The sequence below is a fragment of the Phaseolus vulgaris genome, chromosome 11, assembly GCF_051622355.1.
Source record: "Phaseolus vulgaris cultivar YP4 chromosome 11, ASM5162235v1, whole genome shotgun sequence".
Taxonomy (NCBI): domain Eukaryota; kingdom Viridiplantae; phylum Streptophyta; class Magnoliopsida; order Fabales; family Fabaceae; genus Phaseolus; species Phaseolus vulgaris.
The window spans coordinates 845,585-865,669 of record NC_143508.1 but is presented as its reverse complement, the minus strand read 5'-3'; the positions used below and the strand labels follow the sequence as shown (position 1 = coordinate 865,669).

At 29.7% G+C, this 20,085-nt stretch overlaps 2 protein-coding genes across 2 annotated transcripts; both read left to right on the top strand.

Moving 5' to 3' along the window:
- The first annotated feature begins 10,100 nt into the window (after positions 1-10,100).
- On the top strand, positions 10,101-13,228 carry LOC137819724 (protein RETICULATA-RELATED 4, chloroplastic). The gene is made up of 8 exons (XM_068623677.1): positions 10,101-10,681; positions 11,272-11,340; positions 11,462-11,593; positions 11,725-11,778; positions 11,858-11,902; positions 12,314-12,465; positions 12,571-12,696; positions 12,793-13,228. The coding sequence occupies exons 1-8, from the start codon at positions 10,172-10,174 to the stop codon at positions 12,839-12,841; spliced, it is 1,137 nt and encodes a 378-aa protein (XP_068479778.1). The 5' UTR covers positions 10,101-10,171; the 3' UTR covers positions 12,842-13,228.
- A 671-nt stretch (positions 13,229-13,899) lies between these two features.
- Positions 13,900-15,925, top strand: LOC137819716 (Tetratricopeptide repeat (TPR)-like superfamily protein). The gene has a single exon (XM_068623668.2). It carries the CDS (start codon positions 14,098-14,100, stop codon positions 15,829-15,831), a length of 1,734 nt encoding a protein of 577 aa, XP_068479769.2. The 5' UTR covers positions 13,900-14,097; the 3' UTR covers positions 15,832-15,925.
- The last annotated feature ends 4,160 nt before the right edge of the window (positions 15,926-20,085 follow it).

The window sequence follows — 20,085 nt, the reverse complement described above, 5'->3', positions numbered from 1 at the left end:
TTTGAAAATTCCTGATTGTTCATTTTGTACTACAACTACGACGGCTTATAATGGTGTGGTTTACAATGGACTTTTGCACTGGGGTGCAATGAAATGCCTTGAAAAGGCATGGTATTATTTCATTCTGACATTTGATCCAAAAACTGAAGTTTTTGGGGAGCTTTTACTCCCTGATAGTTTGGCGACAGTTCTTTATTATCCTGATGATGACTATCTAAGCGGGGAATTTGGGGTATTTGTTGTTCAAACTAGTACTAAACCCTTGACCGTGTACTCTTTGATTTCCTCAGATGTACCGCATCTGTATGGGTGATGGATAGATATGGGATAATTGAGTCTTGGAATCAAATCTGTATGGGGAATCGTAGTTGTTGTTTGGTGTGGAATTCAACGGAAAATACTCGATTCGTTCTTTGGATCTAAGTCATGAAACTTCTACCGTGCTTATAGATAATGTTACTAGGAATTTTGAAGATCGTGACATAGATTATTCTCGTCCAAGCTTTTATATAGGTTACTCTCCTCCAAGTTTAGTTCTTTTAGACAATGTTTCCGCATCTAGTAAGTGTTATGTTATGCATATTCTTTTATGACTTTAAATACTTTATTTCATTTAAATAATGTTTTTTTACTGATTTGATGTGCAGGATACTAGTATGGATTCTTTTCTATCCCCATCCCTCCAGAGAGGCAGACAGTAGATTGAATGGTGTTTACTCTTAATTTATGATTTAGAATTTATGTTTTATGTTTTAGGGTTTGGAATTTAGACTTTAAGGTTTAGTGTTTACATGTTTTTGTAAGTTTGTCATGCAACAAACAGATATTTGAGAATATGTTTTTTATTTTGGGTGAGAAGATTTAAAAAAAAAATCTTAAACTTGTAAGGATTTTTGCTAATGTTATTTTCTTTATTTTTTTGTTTGAATTTTGAAATAGTAATTTTATGTGTATATCTTTTTATTATGGCTATTTTTTGTGAATTTTAGAAAGGGGACGTGTTTTATTAAGAAATTTAAAAGATCTAATTTTTAATTTGAATGTTATAAGAAATGTTTATTTAACTCTCTCATTTAAAAGCTATATTAGGTTTTAAGGTGAATATTTAACTATGATTGAAAACTACAAAAGGTAGTAAAATATTCAAAATTGAATCAGTTCAAAAAGAGGAATATTTTAAAACCATTTTAAATACTCACAAATCAATTAAAATGGAATTTGTGATGAATTTTATATTTTATTCGTTTCTTAATTAATTAGTTTAGTTCAATTTTTATAATAATTTTTTAAGCAACCTAAATTAAACTATTTATTACATTAAACTATATATCGTACATTATTTAGAGTTAGTTAACAACTAAAAGATATATTTATTAACATTTTTTAATTGTATTATATTTATAATTTTGAAAACATGGTAACAAAAATGTAAATATCTATATAGTGTCTAAGGGTGAGATTAGTAATTTATCTATCAAATTAAAATTCCATATATGAAATAATTATAAAAAAAAATACTAAATTTTTATTTTAGAACTTTTTTAAAAAAGTAATAATTTGGTGACTATAAAATTGCTAATTATAAATTTTAAGCTAAATGAATATGAAAAAATATATGATAGATAATACAAGTTCTTATATTATGATGAACTAAAATGGTATGAATATACGTCATATATTTTTTACAATTAGAAATTAGTGTTTATATTAAATTCGATATTTAAATATTTTACTATAAATTATAATAAAATTAATATTTATAAAGTGTGAACACGGTTTATTGAAAATTACTTTTATAATAAAGGAATTTTATATATATATATATATATTTGATACATTATTATACTTAGTAATATATTGGATCATTAATTGTGGATCATTAATTGTACACGAAATTATAATTTTCACAGTCCCAATACTAATAATTTTTTTCAAAATAAAATATTTGTATTTGTGATTCTTATTATTTATTGAATTTATTTATTTATTATAAATTATATAATATTAATATATCATAAATATATATTTTTACACTAAAACTCAAAATTACGTATTATATTAACTTATTATATTTTATACTTTTGACAATGTTGATATTTATGTGTATTTATAATTAAAATGAATTATAAATGTATATGATAATATTTTAGTTTATTATAAACTGTATTTTTATTTTTTAATACTATAATAAACTTTATTTTTATTAAAAAAATTATATTGATTACAACACATCAACATAGTAGTTATATAGACATATATGTTATAGTTTAAGACGACATTTCTAAATTTACTATGTTGATATAATTTTTTTTAATAAATATAAAATTTATGATGATATAATACACTTACACATGCATGGTTTATTTTATTTTTTATTTACGAGATTGCTAATTTAAATATAGATTGCTTCAATTATTTTTCAATTATATTAGTAAAATTGTTATTATTTTATTTAACAATTTTAGAATTTCTTGAATCTATACTCTTAAAAAAATTATATTTAAAAAAAACGTAAAGTCTATCAGGAAACCATCTGTGTAAATATATATCAAAATATATCTTATTTTTAATGTAAGTAGAGAATATAAAATATATATATTTGTAATTATTGTTTTGACCATTTTGGTAAATTTGTTAGATATTTGAGAATATGATTATTTTTTAAATATTTTATATTATAATTTTTTTATTGAATTTGTTTTTACTTGAGAATATATTTTTGATTTTAGAATTTTATTCTTGGGTGAAAAGATTTGAAAAGATTTCTTAAACTTGTAAGGAGTTTCTAATGTTGTTTTTCTTATTTTTTGTTTGAATTTTGAAATAATAATTTTATGTGTGTATTTTTTTTATGGTTATTATTGTGAATTTTAGAAAAGGGACGTGTTTTATTCAAGAAATTTAAAAGATCTAATATTTAATTTGAATGTTATAAGAAAAGTTGATTTAACTCTCTCCTTTATAAACTGTGAATATTTAACTATGATTGAAAACTACAAAATAAGTAAAATATTCAAAATTGAATAAATTCAAAAAGATAAATATTTTTAAACCATTTTAAATACTCATCAATCTATTAAATTTATTTTATTTATCAATTTTATATTTTATTCGTTTCTTAATTAGTTAGTTTAGTTCAAATTTTATATTAGTTTTTTTAAGCAAACCAAATTAAATTATTTATTACATTAAACTATATATTGTACATTTAGAGTTAGTTAATAACTAAAAAATATATTTATTAACATTTTTTTTATATTTAATTGTATTATATTATAATTTTGAAAACATGGTAACAAAAATATAAATATTATATAGTTTCTAATGGTGAAATTAGTAATTTATCTATCAAATTAAAATTGCAAATATGAAGTAATTATAAAAAAAACATACTGTTTTTATTTTAAAAATTTTAAAAAGTTATAATTTGGAAATTATAATTTTTAAGCTAAATGAATAGGAAAACAATATATATATATATATTTTTAGAATCTAAATAATTGCTTCAATTATATATATTTTGATATTGCTGATTGAAATATAGATTGCTTCAATTACTTTTCAATTGTATTAGAAAAAATATTATTATTTTATTTTACAATTTTAGAATATAAATATTTAATGTTTCTCGAATCTATACTCTTAAGAAAATACGTAAACTCTATGAATATCAAATTCTGTTGAAAGTTTAAATATATCTTATATTTAATATTTAATTTAATGTAAAAAATACCCTGGGTGGAAAAAAAAAACTGCATCTGAATGATTTAATGGAATAAACATTTCGTTTCCTATTTTATAATGTTTTTAAAAAAATGTCATAATAAATAATAAATAAATATTAATAATTGTTTTACGTCTATCTGATTTTTCTAAATCTTAATTTTTAAGAGTTTTATTTTTTTAATATTGACTCTAAAGATCTTAGAAATGAGAATTTCTTAAACTTGAAAATAATTTTTGATAATCTTACGTTTACTTTTTTTTAATATTTAATTTTGAAATAACTATTTCTATTATATATCTATAAAGGTTTTTAACTATACTATTTTTAGGATACTATTATTATTAAATTGTTTTATTATTATTAAATTTTATTAATTTTTTTAAAATATAATAGAGATTTAAGTAAAACTTCATTGACATTTCATTAATGTAATTTAATTTTTATAAAATTAGTAAATTTAAAATTTGGTTTTATTTTTATTAATATTTATAGTTAAATTACATTATTTTTAAAAAAAGTTTAGAGAATTTTGATCTTATGATCTGTTAGTAATATAAACAAATGAGAAATTGTAAATAAACTAATATTTAAAATCAAATCAAATATTATTATTTGCATATTTATATTAAGACTATAAATTTATTATTTATTTTTGTAAATACGAATATATTATATTTATATATAAAAATGATTCTTCCTTATTTTTAAGAATGATATTATAGTGTAGTTTGATTTTCTCTCACTTTCATTATGCGTTTGGTTATTTTTTTAATTATTTTACATTGTAATTCGATTTTTATTTTTCTTATGAAAATCAAATAAATCATAATAATTAGCAATTGTTTTTAATCTTGATAAGAATACACAAATAACAAAAATTTTAAATTTTTAAAATTAAAAGAATTATGAATAATATGTCATTTTTTTGTTATAATTTAATTAATAAAGATATTTCTGAACAACAAATTTTTTTCTATAAGTATGCAAATGTATACCTATTACTTTCAGTATACTCACACACTCACTGAAGAACCATGTCGATATCTCTTCCGATCCTTTCAATTGATCTTCAATTGGAGATATTTTCATACCTTCCATGCAAGACAATAGTGAGATTCATGGTTCTCTCCCATTTACATCGTTCCTTACTCATCTCACCCTATTTTATCTCTAGACATCACAACAAGTCTTGCAACAAGTCTTTTGTTTTTCTGTCTTCCTCCATCACCTCTCTCTACAAGGATGACGATCATCTAACTCTGTTTCAGAACTTGATGTTTCCGTTCGTGCATCGTAATTTTGGTAACATCGTTATCGGTATATGTAATGGTATTATATGCATGCAAACAAATCGTGATATCTTGTTTATCAATCCAATGATTTGTTATTGTTTTGATCTTCCCTTACATGATGATGATGAATTCATTTACTCTTATGGCTTTATTAGTCGCGGATTATTCGATTATTTAGTTGTTAAAATTAATTCAGAAGCAAACTATTGTTATTACGATAGTGATGGAGGTGAGTTCCATACCTACATTTCTTCGTCGCGCAATGCTTGGGTCTATACCTATGTAGAAGATGATTGGAGACATCTGGAAATTCCTGATTGTTCCGTCTGTACTACGACTACAAGTATTGGTTGTAATGGTGTGGTTTACAATGGACTTTTGCACTGGGTGCAAAGAAACAGATGGTATTATTTCATTCTGACATTTGATCCTCAAAGTGAAGTTTTTGTAGAGCTTTTACTTGCTGATAGTTTTCAGGCTCTTTATCATCCTGTCAATGATAAAAACGGGGTATTTGTTGTTCAAAATAGTACTAAACCCTTAACCGTGTATTCCTTGATTTTTTTTGGATGAAGGCTACCGTACCGCATCTGTATGGGTGATGGATAGATATGGGATAACTGAGTCCTGGAATCAAATCTTCACCTTTAATTGTACCAACAATTATATCTCTTCAACTTTGTTTGGCTTCAATCCTGACATTCATATGCATGTAGGATTTCCTCCTTTACTCTTGTTTCACAGAAGTGACGGTACGTTGTTGTTTGAGGTGGAATTCAACGGACAATCCTCACTTCGTTGCTTGGATATAAGTCATGGAACTTTTACTATCCTTATTCATAATATAAGGAGGAGGTCCAAAGATCTTTATATAGGTTACTATTATCCAAGTTTAGTTTTTTTAGACGAAGTTTCTACCTCTAGTAAGTGTTATGTTATATATATATATTCTTTTATGACTTAAAATATTTGATTTCATTTAAATAATGTATTTTACTAATTTGTAATTTGATATGCAGGATACTAGTCTGAATTATATTTCTAAGTCCAGAGACACTAGAGGGAAGGCAGCAGATTGAATGGTGTTTTCTATTTTTGTAGGTTGAGATAATATAAACCTATTATCTGTCTACTTCATATTTATTTATTTTTCTTGGCTGAAATCCCTTTTTAGACTATCAATATACTCTATTGTAAAAGGTATTTTTCTATTTTCTTTGTTGTTTTAAATTTAATTATACACCCTCACTAATTTTGGCCCTAGGAATGGTTACTGATATTAATGGTTTTGTACATAGTTAAAAAAAATAAAAATAAAATATATATATATATATATATATATATATATACTAAAAATGAATATGAGTAAACATGAAATTTTGTTCTTTTATGTATTGAGATTCATGATCCACTGTTTTTTTAGTGACCAAGTATTATGAGTTACTTGATATTAAGATACACATGCATAGTTAATTTTTTATTTATTTTTTAGGAGTAAATATAATATCACTGAGGCAAAACATATAATATTTAAAATATATGATAAAAAGATATATATATTTATATATTATATAATTATAAACTCAATAAATTGATAATAAAGATTTATATAATGTAAGTATGTTTTTAGTTTTTTTTTTAAAAAATAAACTGATTCAAATGATTTATTTTTTATTTTTAAAGTTATAATTTATATAATAATTTTAAAAAATAATTAAAATATATATAGTTTTTTAAATTTGTGTTGTGACAGAATCATATTATAATTGTCTCAACAATTTTTTTTTAAATTAACACTTCATTAATACTTGTTTCCAAAAATACGAAACCTAATTTCTTAAAGCATCAGAGTTTCAAATATGAACTAAAAAGAAAAACTAAAACGTTTACTGCTAAACCTAAAGTTCCTGTGATATTGCACAACTTCAAATCTTTTTATTTTCTGAACTTTTAGTATACATTAATATAAGGAATTTCTCTTAAAATTATTTTAAAATATTTATATAAATTTACGATATTGCTGATTGAAGTATAGATTGCTTCAATTATTTTTTAATTGTATTAAACAAATTATTACTATTTTATTTTACAATTTTAGAATATAAATATTTTATGTTTTTCGAATCTGTACTCTTTAAGAAAATTATATTTAAAAAAAAAGTAAACTCTATGTATTATAAAAGGAAACAATCTGTGTCAATGAATATCAAAATCTGTTGAAAGTTTAAACATACAGGAGAATATCCAAAACAAATAACTACATTTTGAATGATTTAATGGAATAAACATTTCGTTTCCTTTTATAAGTTTTTTTAAAAAAATATGTCATAATAAATAAATATTAATAATTGTTTTACGTTTATCTGATTTTCTTAAATCATAATTTTTAAAATTTTTATTTCTTTAATATTGAGTCTAAAGATCTTAAAAATGAGAATTTTCTTAAACTTTAAAATAAATTTTATAATATTACCCTTATTCTTTTGTTTGAATTTTTAATTTTGAAAGAAATATTTCAATTATATATATATTAATGGATATAACTAATTTACTAATTTACTTTAATTAACATATTTAATTTGATAATATAAATAAACAACAAATTGTAAATATAAATTAATAATTAAAATAAAATAAAATATTATTAATCGCATATTTATATTAAAAGTATAGATTTATAATTTATTTTAATAAATATGAATATATTATATTCATTTATAAAAATGATTTCTCTGCTTTTTTTTTAGAATGATATTATTGTTTAGTTTGGTTTTGAAATTTTTTTTCTTAGACAAATAATATAAATAATTATATATAAATTATTTAGCTTTTCTGTTTCTCCTCCAGATTTTGTAGCTTACCAAACAACTTTCTGTTTCTTCTTCTTTTACTTTTATTATGTCTTTTGTTACTTTTATTTATTTATTTTACATTGTAATTTGATTTTTATTTTTCTTGTGAAAATCAAATAAAAAATAATACTTAGCAATCTACTTTTTTTTTTTTAAAAAAACTTAATAATAATACAAAAATAAGAAAATAATAAATAAAATTTGTAATTTTTTAAAATTAAAAGAATTATGAATAATATGTTATTTGATTATTGTTATAATTTAACAACAAATTTTGTTTATAAATGTATACATAATATAATTCTCCTTTTATCTGTTATATTTATATATAATATAATTACTTTGAACTAAAAGGATTGTTTAATTATAATTTATTTTCAAAATCAGTTTCATGTTATGAGAGACAAAAATAAATGAGAAAAATGTTTTTTTTTTAAACAAAAGCAACCAATTGTCGTACCATCCGATTAAATTTCAGTATTTTCTTTAAAATCTCTTCTATTTTTTTAGGAATATTTGTGTTTATTATTAGTTTTGTTAGTTAAAAAGTGATTATTTCAATTATTCTCTTCTTTATTGATTTTTTATGGTTTGTTTTTTTTTTCTTAGGTCTTTCATACTCTACAAAATTTATAACCATATGTGACTGGTACATAGATGACAAACAACTTTTAAGCAAGAAAAACTATTTCAAATTGAAATTGAATTATTTTGTATATGATTGTCATTGCTATTAAATTAAATTAGTGTTTTGTGTATTAAAATTAAATTAAGCTGTGAGAGTGACTTAAAAGAGTTAAAATGATTGTTGCTAGTTATTTTGAGTAAATTAAGTGTTCTCTTTATGGGATCATTTAATTGGTAGAAAAGTAGTTTTTATCAAAATTTTAGTTTTTTCTTTCGAAAAAATTGGACTTTTTGCATATTTTGTTTAATCATTTAATCTTAGACAATACTCAAACAATAACTTTAATGTTTAGTATATAAGATTATCAATTAAAAAATTCGAATATAAAAAAAAATATAATTTATTTTCTACAAACTTTTCACTCAAATGGTATACTTTTATATATTTTGGTGAGTATGTGATAGAAATTCGATGTTGAAACAAGTTATCCCTTAAAAAACACCACATAAAAAAAAGCTCTAATAACATATTTTCATGTGTTTTGATGTATGTAGCTTAAGTGACTTTTTTTTATTTACAGTTCAAACTATTGTTCAATTTAAATAGTAAATATGTTAATTAAATGCTATATTTTTTACTGATATTAAGTTAGGGCATATTAACTAATTTGTCATATCACATTGATTGAGTGCAAATTCATATATTAATGTAATTATCGTTTCTTTCATTCATTGCATAAACTATGCATATTAAAAAATTCAGATAATGAGAAGCAATGAAGAGTTTCCTACATTGATACTCACTTAGAGTACAATAAACTTACATTTATATTAAATAAATTTAATAGTTGTTTTATATCAAAATATTAAATTAGACCAAAGGTTGTCTCATATAAGATATGCTTAATATAATCATCTAAAAACCCATTTGTCTAATTTTTTTTATATTTTATGTTTATCCGTGTTTAGATATATTGTGAATTTATATTTTATGAAAATATACTAAATATAATTGGTAATAAATGTTGGAGATTCCACGTCGACTAGTGGACTTTAAGTCTAACTCAATTCCATAAAACCAACTCATGAAATGAGATTTGCACCCACTTATATACAATAAAATGTCGTTATTTCTACATATTTAGAATAACTCATGTGCTAGTTACATGGGCACATAGAGCCATATATAAATATAGGCAACACATAGAGTTATAGGCTTTAGTATATAAAAAAATAATAGTTATATATATATATATATTTTGAAACCATATTTTTTATTTAATTAATTTTATAGTATATTTATAATTATGCATATCTCTCATTGCAAAACATTTTTGTTGTTGTTGTGGTTCTCATTATTATAAAACATGAAATAATATTTTTTTTTCTATTAAAAAGTATTTAATGATCAAAATTTAATTAAATCATCAAAAGTAGTTTAAGTTTGTTTTCCACAAACAATGTAGTACTTATTTAGAAAGAGAAGTTCAAATATTATATTATATGTATATTAGGGGAAATTTGAGGATAGAGGAAAGCGCGTGGGGTATACGGCAACCAGTGGAGCGTGAGAAGAGTGTGTGTCTGACAAAAAGTCATGGCTTTTCCACTCCACCACCAGACTCCTACCTTTAACCGTCACTCTCTCTCTTCTTCCTGCAACTGCAACTGCAATGGCTGTGGCTTCCTTCTCCAACTTCTCAGCGCGCTCTTTCTCTCTCCAAAACCGTTATTCTCTGCCGCTACCTTCCTTCACTCTCTCATTCCGTACCACAAGCTCTTCTGCCTACGCTCCGCTATTCACGTCTCTTCGATCTCCCACGCACGCCATTACTGCATCGGCACACGGCGGAGGGAGCGGAGGAGGGCATGGAGGAGGAGGAGGTGGTGGAGGAGGAGGAGGAGGCGACGGGGAATCGGAAGACAGGGACCGGAACAGAGAGGAGGCGCTCCTGGTTCTCGCGGAGGCAGGGCGGCCGCTGGAGAAATTGCCGGCGGATTTAGCTGCGGCGGTTGAGGCTGGGCGAGTTCCGGGATCGATTCTGAAGAGGTTCCTCGAGCTGGAAAAATCGGCGGTGTTCCGGTGGCTGTTGAATTTCGGAGGGTTTAAGGAGAGGTTGCTGGCGGATGATTTGTTCCTCGCCAAGGTTGCCATGGAATGCGGTGTTGGCATCTTTACAAAGGTTCATTTTCTTAATTTCACCTTTTTATGTAAACTTTAAGCTTAATTCCACATCGTAAAATCAGTGAGGCTTTGCACCATTTGTATACTATTACATTTTTTAGCTATATTATCCATTAGATATGAGATGAGATGGACCAAAACAACCAGATGTTATAATGTGCTCTGTGCTAGATAGAGTATTCCATGAAGGTTTCTAATTCATTTTTATTTTGATGAACACGCATTATTCTTGGTCCATTTGCTTATTGGATTTTTTATTCTCCAATGTTCTAATAGTATATTGTTATCACTCGTCTAATATTATTGTCACTGTCAATTTACTGAACCAAACAGAGATGGCATAGTAAAATAATAGTAGTTGACAACTAAAGTTTCGGATGCCCTGAATTAGGTTCTGGATCAGAGGACCCAATATCCAACAAATCAATAGAACTTTCCTACTCGACTAATTCTTGTGACAGAGTAGGGAGCTTGTAGTGATTTCTTTGTTATTCTCACCATTTTATGCATTTGACTGTTTCAGTGAAGCATCTCTGATGCATATAATCTGGTTCACTGCTTGTAACAATCATCACTTTTGCGTTTCAGACTGCTGCGGAGTTGGAGAAGCGCAGAGACAATTTTAGTAAGGAGCTTGATTTTGTTTGTGCCGATGTGGTAGGCGTGTCTCTTCCATTCCTAGAACATGCTTAGTACACTACATTTATCTTCTGTAAAACTGAGTTTTCTGTGCACTATAAATAAGGCATTAATCATTATTTCATTTAATTATTAACAGATAATGGCCCTTGTAGCGGATTTTATGCTTGTGTGGCTTCCCGCTCCCACAGTTTCTCTCCGACCACCACTTGCTGTTAGTGCTGGAACTATTGCTAAATTATTCTATGGCTGCCCTGAAAATGCTTTTCAGGTTAACACTTTCAAACTGCTCTTCATCTGCTTTTGTTTATTTTATTATATTTGGTCTTGATAAATATTGTTTTTTTTTTAATTATACACTCGTTGAGTGATTGGGTTTAATTTTTTGTAAACACTCAACAGGTGGCTCTGGCTGGAACCTCATATACACTCATTCAGAGAATAGGTGCTATAGTGGTACGTGTTGGATCCTAAGAAATTCAAGAAGTTATTTTTTTTTTGTCACATGAAGGTTTTAACAACATTTCTTATGCAGCGTAACGGTGCAAAGCTATTTGCAGTTGGGACTAGTGCATCACTGGTAATTTAACTTCTTAGATGTTTTGAAATACATGTGTCAGCTTCTTCTAGTTTATGGTCATTATATGGAAATTGACTACTAAATTTATCTTAGTTTATTTGACGTGCTGGAATTAAGTTTTTTACAGCTGGAGTCCATGAGTACACCATGTATAGTTAGAAGATGTGGAAAGTGAGAAAATTAAAAAAGGAATACTTTACAATACATATTTTATGAAGTTTGATTAGAGAACATGGATTACCATCCTTTGAGTACTTGTTCCCTGCATTTTTTTTGTCCACAAGACGAATACAACTCTCTAATAGGATTATCTAAACCTCCCACCAAATAGACTAACTCATGGGTCCCATGTAATTGATATATGATCGTGAAGTTGTGCTGTATGGATGAGTAATTGCACTGCGTTTTTAGATTGGTACAGGTGTAACAAATGCACTGATCAATGCAAGAAAAGTTGTTGATAAATCTTTTGCTGCTGAGGTTGAGGCTGAAGCTGAGAGTGTACCGATATTATCGACAAGTGTTGCCTATGGGGTTTACATGTCAGTATCTAGCAACTTAAGGTAATTATTCTCTTGGATTGAGTGAGGGAGCGCATCCTAACAGTAATGAATCACCCTTTGCATGCATAAAGCAGAATCTAAGAGGAAATCTTTGTCTTCTTCCAGGTACCAAGTACTAGCTGGAGTTATTGAACAACGGATTCTAGAACCTTTGCTACACCAGCACAAGCTTGTGCTGAGTGCAATTTGCTTTGCTGTTAGAACTGGAAACACTTTCCTGGGCTCACTATTGTAAGATTGTCACTTTATCTTGATATGTCTTTATATATTTTACTAAATTCGCTCTTTTCCACTTCTTATAATTTGTTACATGCATGTATCTTACAGGTGGGTGGATTATGCTCGCTGGGTTGGAGTCCAGAAGACTCGGGATTAGGCATAACGGTTCTTCAGTCACAAGATATTGGCATAATGGTTCTTCAGTCTCAAGATATTGGCATAATGGTTCTTCATTTACAAATCTTGTCTTTGATTCATTGTTGCAAGTAAAGTTGGTATGTTGTATTTGTTTTATTCCTCCTGAAAGCAATATTGTACATTGAGCAATAACGGAGGTCTGCAAGCACCACGAGTCTCCAATTATGATCGTTTGGGTGGCCAGTGAAGGTACAAGATCCATCTCTCGTAGCTACCAGAAAGCTGCACTATGAGATAAAATTCAGTCATATCTTTGCTAGACATTTCTGGGGGTAATTCCTCTTTTGTTCTGGTGTGTTTTGCATCTGAAGTTGAATTGAATAGAAAAACAAATTCAAATTGGTAATCTGTTGCGTAACTTTATTTCTTTTCTCATTAGTCATCTATTTGCTTCTGTTATGTTGGTTGCTTAACCATACCACTTCCTTATTTGTTGTCATTTGAGCATTAACCAACTAGAGAAAGAAAGATGATCTCCTTGTAATTGCTGGAACAAGAAAAATGTTTAAAACTATGATCGAGTTTTAGTCATTCTATGTGACAATCGAACCGGGATCAAGGTGAAGAAATTATGTAAAACCACACAAAATATAAAGCGTTATATGATTTAATTTCCAACTCACGGCCTTTGATTTGAATCTCATTTTGAACAAGGCAGTCTAATTTGACAAAAATCACAAAAAATGTATTGATTATCAAACAGATGGGCAATAGGCAATAAAATGCTTCGTAATGTGCATGCTTTGTCTGCAATTACTCAGAACCCAACACTTTAACTGAACAACATGTAACACATTTTTTCTGCATAATTGATATACTATCACCCAAACCAGCACAAAAATTCTTAAAAAAATAGTATCAATATTAGAATTTTGATCGAATGTTAAATATCTAATTATTTATATTAACATGCTAGAGTATTGTTGATATTTGTGTGGTTAACAAGGTAGTTATCTGTTCAAATGTTTGTTTAAGTTTGCTGTCATTTTAGGATTCCTAGAGAAGCTGTTCTATATCTTTTTTATAAGGGTTGGAAACCCTTTATATTCCCTTTCTATTTAATTTATTGTTTCTAGATTAAAAAAAAATCTAACACCAATGATAAGCTCGCCTTTTTCATTAACATATTTATAAAACATACAAATAATATAACTCAAAAGTAATATAATTACAGAAGATTTTAAATTCAGATGTGATTCCTGCTTAGTCGATAGTATGAGCTCTCAGTATCAATTGGATTCATTGTTGCAGAAATGCACCTCTCTGATTAGCATGAAGCAGCTCCAAGCCCATCTCATAACAACGGGCAAATTCCAATTCCACCCTTCCCGCGCAAAGCTCCTCGAGCTCTGCTCCATCTCCCCCGCCGGCGACCTCTCCTTCGCAGGCCAAATTTTCCGGCGAATCCAAACCCCTTCCACCAACGACTGGAACGCCGTTCTCCGAGGCCTGGCCCAAAGCCCAGAACCCATGCAGGCCCTCTCATGGTACCGCGCCATGTCACGCAGTCCCCAAAAGGTGGACGCTTTGACGTGCTCCTTCGCCCTCAAGGGCTGTGCGCGCGCATTGGCTTTCTCCGAAGCCACCCAGATTCATTCTCAGCTTCTGCGTTTTGGGTTCGAGGCTGATATATTGTTGCTGACCACTTTGTTGGATGTGTACGCCAAAACCGGTGATCTTGATGCTGCTCATAAGGTGTTTGATAATATGCAAAAGCGAGATATTGCTTCGTGGAATGCCATGATTTCTGGGTTGGCTCAAGGAAGCCAACCCAATGAGGCTATAGCTCTGTTCAACAGAATGAAGGAAGAGGGCTGGCGGCCTAATGAGGTAACTGTTCTTGGTGCACTGTCCGCTTGTTCGCAATTGGGTGCTTTGAAACATGGCCAGATTATTCATGCCTATGTTGTGGACGAGAAGCTAGACACCAACGTGATTGTTTGTAACGCGGTTATTGATATGTATGCAAAATGCGGTTTTGTTGATAAAGCTTATTCCGTGTTTGTTAGTATGACCTGCAAGAAGAGTCTTGTCACGTGGAATACTATGATCATGGCGCTTGCCATGAATGGTGATGGCAATCAGGCGCTTGAGCTTTTGGATAAGATGGTTGTGGATGGAGTGGTTCCGGATGCGGTGTCGTATCTGGGTGCATTGTGTGCATGCAACCATGCTGGCTTGGTGGAAGAAGGGGTTAAGTTGTTTGATACGATGAAGGGGTGTGGAGTGAAACATAATGTGAAGCATTATGGGAGTGTGGTGGATTTGTTGGGTCGAGCAGGGAGGATAAAAGAGGCGTTTGATATCATAAACTCAATGCCTATGTTGCCTGATGTGGTGCTCTGGCAGAGTTTGCTTGGGGCTAGTAAGATTCATGGGAACGTGGAAGTGGCTGAGATGGCATCTAGGAAGCTGGTGGAGATGGGATCTAACAATTGTGGGGATTTTGTGCTGTTATCAAATGTTTATGCAGCACAACAGAGATGGTGTGATGTTGGGAGGGTGAGGGAGGCCATGAAGATTAGGGATGTGAGGAAGGTGCCAGGGTTTAGTTACACAGAGATTGATTGCAAGATACACAAGTTTGTGAATGGTGATCAGAGTCATCCTTGTTCCAAAGAGATATATGCAAAACTTGATGAGATGAACTTCAGGATTAAAGCTTATAGATATTCAGCAGAGACTGATCTTGTGCTGCATGATATTGGGGAGGAAGACAAGGAGAATGCGCTTAATTATCACAGTGAGAAGTTGGCTGTGGCTTATGGTTTAATTAGTACATGTGATGGAACACCTATTCAAGTCATAAAGAACCTTAGAATATGTGTGGATTGTCATGCTGTGATAAAAATTGTATCAATTGTTTATAACAGGGAGATTATTGTGCGTGATCGAGCCAGATTTCACAGATTTAAAGAAGGTGTATGTTCTTGCAGAGATTATTGGTAAAATTATATCTAGATGCTTATTGTATTTGTGTATTTACCAGTACAGTGAATTTCTCACAAGTAACTTAATTATACCCCAAAAACTTCTCATTTTACTAAGAGATACATAAGATAGGTAATGTGATTGTGGAGAGGAAAAGAAAGAAAAGGTTAATGCGTAGAAATTATTGGTGAAAACTTATCCGCTTTGATCTAATTTGGATTACAGCATTTTTTTATTTGAAGTTAAAAATTAATTCAATTATATAATAAAAAAATTCGACAGCATTAATTCCAACATTTTTTTTCTTCTTAAAATCAATTCAATCTGCTATATAAGACACACTACTTTTTTGGATTAGATTAAACATGTTTTGTGTTCCTCTCCTTGCCCACAAAATTCATTAGGATATTAAAATATTTATTGGTAATTCACGTTAATGTTATAATATTATAATACATTGTTACGTATAAAAAAAACACTACTAAGACTCATTCCAATAGTTTTTTTATTACAAGTCTAAAGTTTAGACTAATAGTACATTGTTACGTATAAAAAAAACACTACTAAGACTCATTCCAATAATTTTTTTATTACAAGTCTAAAGTTTAGACTAGTGACAAAAATCAATTATTTATTATAGTATAAGGAGAAAAACATATTTCACCATTTTGAATTTTTAATATATCTTAATCATAAAATAAAGAAAAAAGTAAATAAACTCAGTTTTGCTTGTATTTTCTCTTCATAATATCATGAGTTTCAACTTGCAATTTGTTGCATGTGACGGGCTTAACCCATACTTTATATTATTATGTTATTATGTTATTGATGTTGTTATTATTCTCATGTATAAATAAAGACCCTTATGTGTGTATTTTACACAAGAGATCAATCATATGTTTATTTTATTCATTCTTAATATGGTATCAAAGCCATTTTCGAGCCTATCCAAGCGATTGTTTGTTCGGCTTATCATGTCACCCACTATTGAGCTGTTATTTAAAATTTCATTAATTAAAACCTATTTTTGTTGCTGAAAAAATAAAATTTCATCCTTGTTTCAATTCATTTAATTAAGATAAGAATATAAAGGACTTCAAAGTATGATGGTTGTTAGAAGGTTTGATTAAAAATAATTAAAGTTTTGTTTTGCATCTATCTTTCATCTATAGTATCTAAATGTATCAGAATATCTTATCAAAGTTTTGCTATAAAATATTTTAATGAAGATGACTAATTTTTTAACTAGTATCTTATTGAAATATATTATTTTTTGTAACAAATTTTAAATATAAAACTTTACTTAAAAACTAATATACTCTTAATATTAACTTAACAAAACATTTTTTAGTACATTAAATTAGGGATGACAATGTAGGTTGACACGTCTCGCGTTTGGTCAGCCCCATGTAGTGACGCAAGCTGATTTCTCTACCCCGCCCTGCATAAGGGTCAGCTCGCGGGTTTACGAACATCCCACGTATATTTATTTTTTAAAAAAAAAATTCAATAAAAAGTTTGTTACTGAAAAAATGAATATAAAAAGATTAAATCAAAATATTTGCTACTTTTTTTGCATTGCTATTGAAAAATTGAAGAATAAAATTTAATAATTATAAAAAAAAGTAGTAGAATAGTGTAAGAAGGTCCTTACCCATAATGCCATAATGTAACGAGGACGTTATCTTTATATAGGTTACTCTTCTCCAAATTTAGTTTGTTTTTTTGACGAAGTTCTTGCATGCATATTCTTTTATGACTTGAAATGTTTGATTTCATTTAAATAATAAATAAGATAGAATAAATATATAATTAAAATTAATGGTTCAACCAATATGATTATCGTACAAAATAAATTATCATTGTTACAAAATAAAATATGATCTACCACAATAAAATATGATCCTAGTCCAATTTGAAGAAACATTATTGGGTTTTTTTTCTTTCGATATTTTTTGAACCCATTCAAGCATAGGTGCTTGACATCATTCACTACCAAAATCTTTTGCATCATAACGGCCTATTCCAATTGTTGATTTTGACTTAATCCCATGTCCCACATCGGTGAGTTCATTGTTTGAGAAGGAGATTTGAGGGTTATAAATTAAAGTCTCCTCCTTCACTGTTATATATCCCAATTTGTAATATCTTCTCCCATAATAATAAAAGTGAGGAGTTGTTGCAGTTGTGCTCGGAGATTAGGCTAAATTGGCCGAACTCCGTTAACAATTTTCTGGTGTGTTTTTTTCCTCTTTATCTCTTTTGTTATTCCGTTCTGTTTATTCAATATTATTTGTTGGGTAACTCTGTTAGGGTTCTGTTTTAGTGGGAAAATTACCCGTTTTTTCCAACAAGTGGTATCAGAGCCGAAGGTTCGCCCTTGGGTTGTTTGAAATTGTTTGTAATATTAAATACAATATTTTGAGTTTTTTATGGCAAGAGGTTGTCAGCAAAGTCAGACAAAGGGGAGAAGAGGGAGGTCTAAGTATAAAGGTCGAGCCATTGCCAAAGATGAGTGTGCTTTCTGTCATGAGAAAGGACATTGGAAGAAATACTGTCCAAAACTGCAGAAGAAAGGGAAGGTTCTGCAAGATGCAAATGTTGCAGAAGGCAAAAGTGATGTGGAATCAGATATCTCTTTAATTGTCTCGCTTTCAGCATCATCGTATCCAGATGAGTGGATATTGGATTCAGGTTGTATCTATCATATGTGTCCCATTCGGGGATTGGTTCTTTGAATTTTAAGAACTTGATGGCGGGGTTGTTTACATTGGTAATGATAATCCATGTAAGACAGCTGGGATAGGTTCAATCAAGTTGCGGAATCATGATGGATCCACCATAATTTTGCGGGATGTACGGTACGTGCCAAAGTTGAAGAAGAATCTCATCTCATTGGGGGCTTTAGAATCTAAAGGCCTAGTTGTGACGATGCGATATGAAATTCTTAAAGCAACTTTAGGAGCACGGGTGATGTTGAAAGGCGTGAGGACGAACAGTCTGTATTACTATCAATGTAGTACAGTGGTGGGGACAGTAGCGACAACAACTTCTAGCTCTAAGAAGGATGTTGAGGCAATGAAGTTGTGGCATATGAGGTTGGGACATGCTGGAGAGAAATCCTTGCAAGTTCTTACCAAGCAGGGATTGTTGAAAGGTACGAAGGCTTGCAAACTTGAATTTTGTGAGCATTGTGTTCTGGGAAAACAACGAAGAGTGAAGTTTGGCACTGCAATTCACAATACCAAGGGTATTCTGGATTATGTGCATTCAGATGTGTGGGGACCTGGCAAGACTCCGTCAATCGAAGGTAGGCATTATTATTTTGTCACTTTTGTGGATGATTTTTCCAGGAGAGTTTGAGTGTTTACTATGAAGAACAAAAATGATGTGCTTGAAATTTTCCTTAAGTGGAAAGCTCAAGTTGAAAACCAGACAAGAAGGAAGATTAAGGTTCTCCGAACAGACAATAGAGGAGAATACAAGAATGATCCGTTCCTGAAGGTATGCCAAGATTGTGGCATAGTTCGGCACTTCATTGTTAGGAAAACACCACAACAGAATGGGGTGTCAGAGCGTATGAACAAGACACTTGTGGAGAAAGTTCGTTGTATGTTGTCTAATGCTGAGTTAGGCAGAGAGTTTTGGGCTGAGGCTGTGACATACGCTCAACATCTCGTCAATCGTTTGCCATCATCTGCTATAGATGCCAAAACCCCGTTAGAGGTATGGTTTGGAAAACCTGCAACTGATTATGATTCTTTGCATGTTTTTGGTTTTATTGCATATTATCATGTGATTGAATCAAAGTTGGATCCACGGGAAAAGAAGGCTCTTTTCATGGGCTTTAGTCCTGGAATGAAGGGATACCGTTTGTGGTGTCTAGAGGCAAAAAAGACGATTATCAGCATGGATGTTACCTTTGATGAATCTTCTCCACAACAGGTGGAGTGTGCCCGGAAGCAGGTGGAGTTTGAGCCGACAGTAGTGATCCCAACACGAAATACCACAAGTGACTCTCCTATGGCAGAAGAAGAGTCAGATGAGGAAGAGGTTCCTACCCAAGAATCTCAACAGCAATCAGCGCCAATTGCAGTTAGAAGACAGAGACGAGATATTCATAAGCCTGCTCGTGTCATGGATATGGTTGCCTATGCACTTCCAGTTATTGATGACATTCCATCCACTTACCCAGAAGCTAGTCTGAGTTCGGAGAGTGGTAATTGGGCAGGTGCGATGGAAGAGGAGATGCAGTCTTTGAAGAAGAACAAG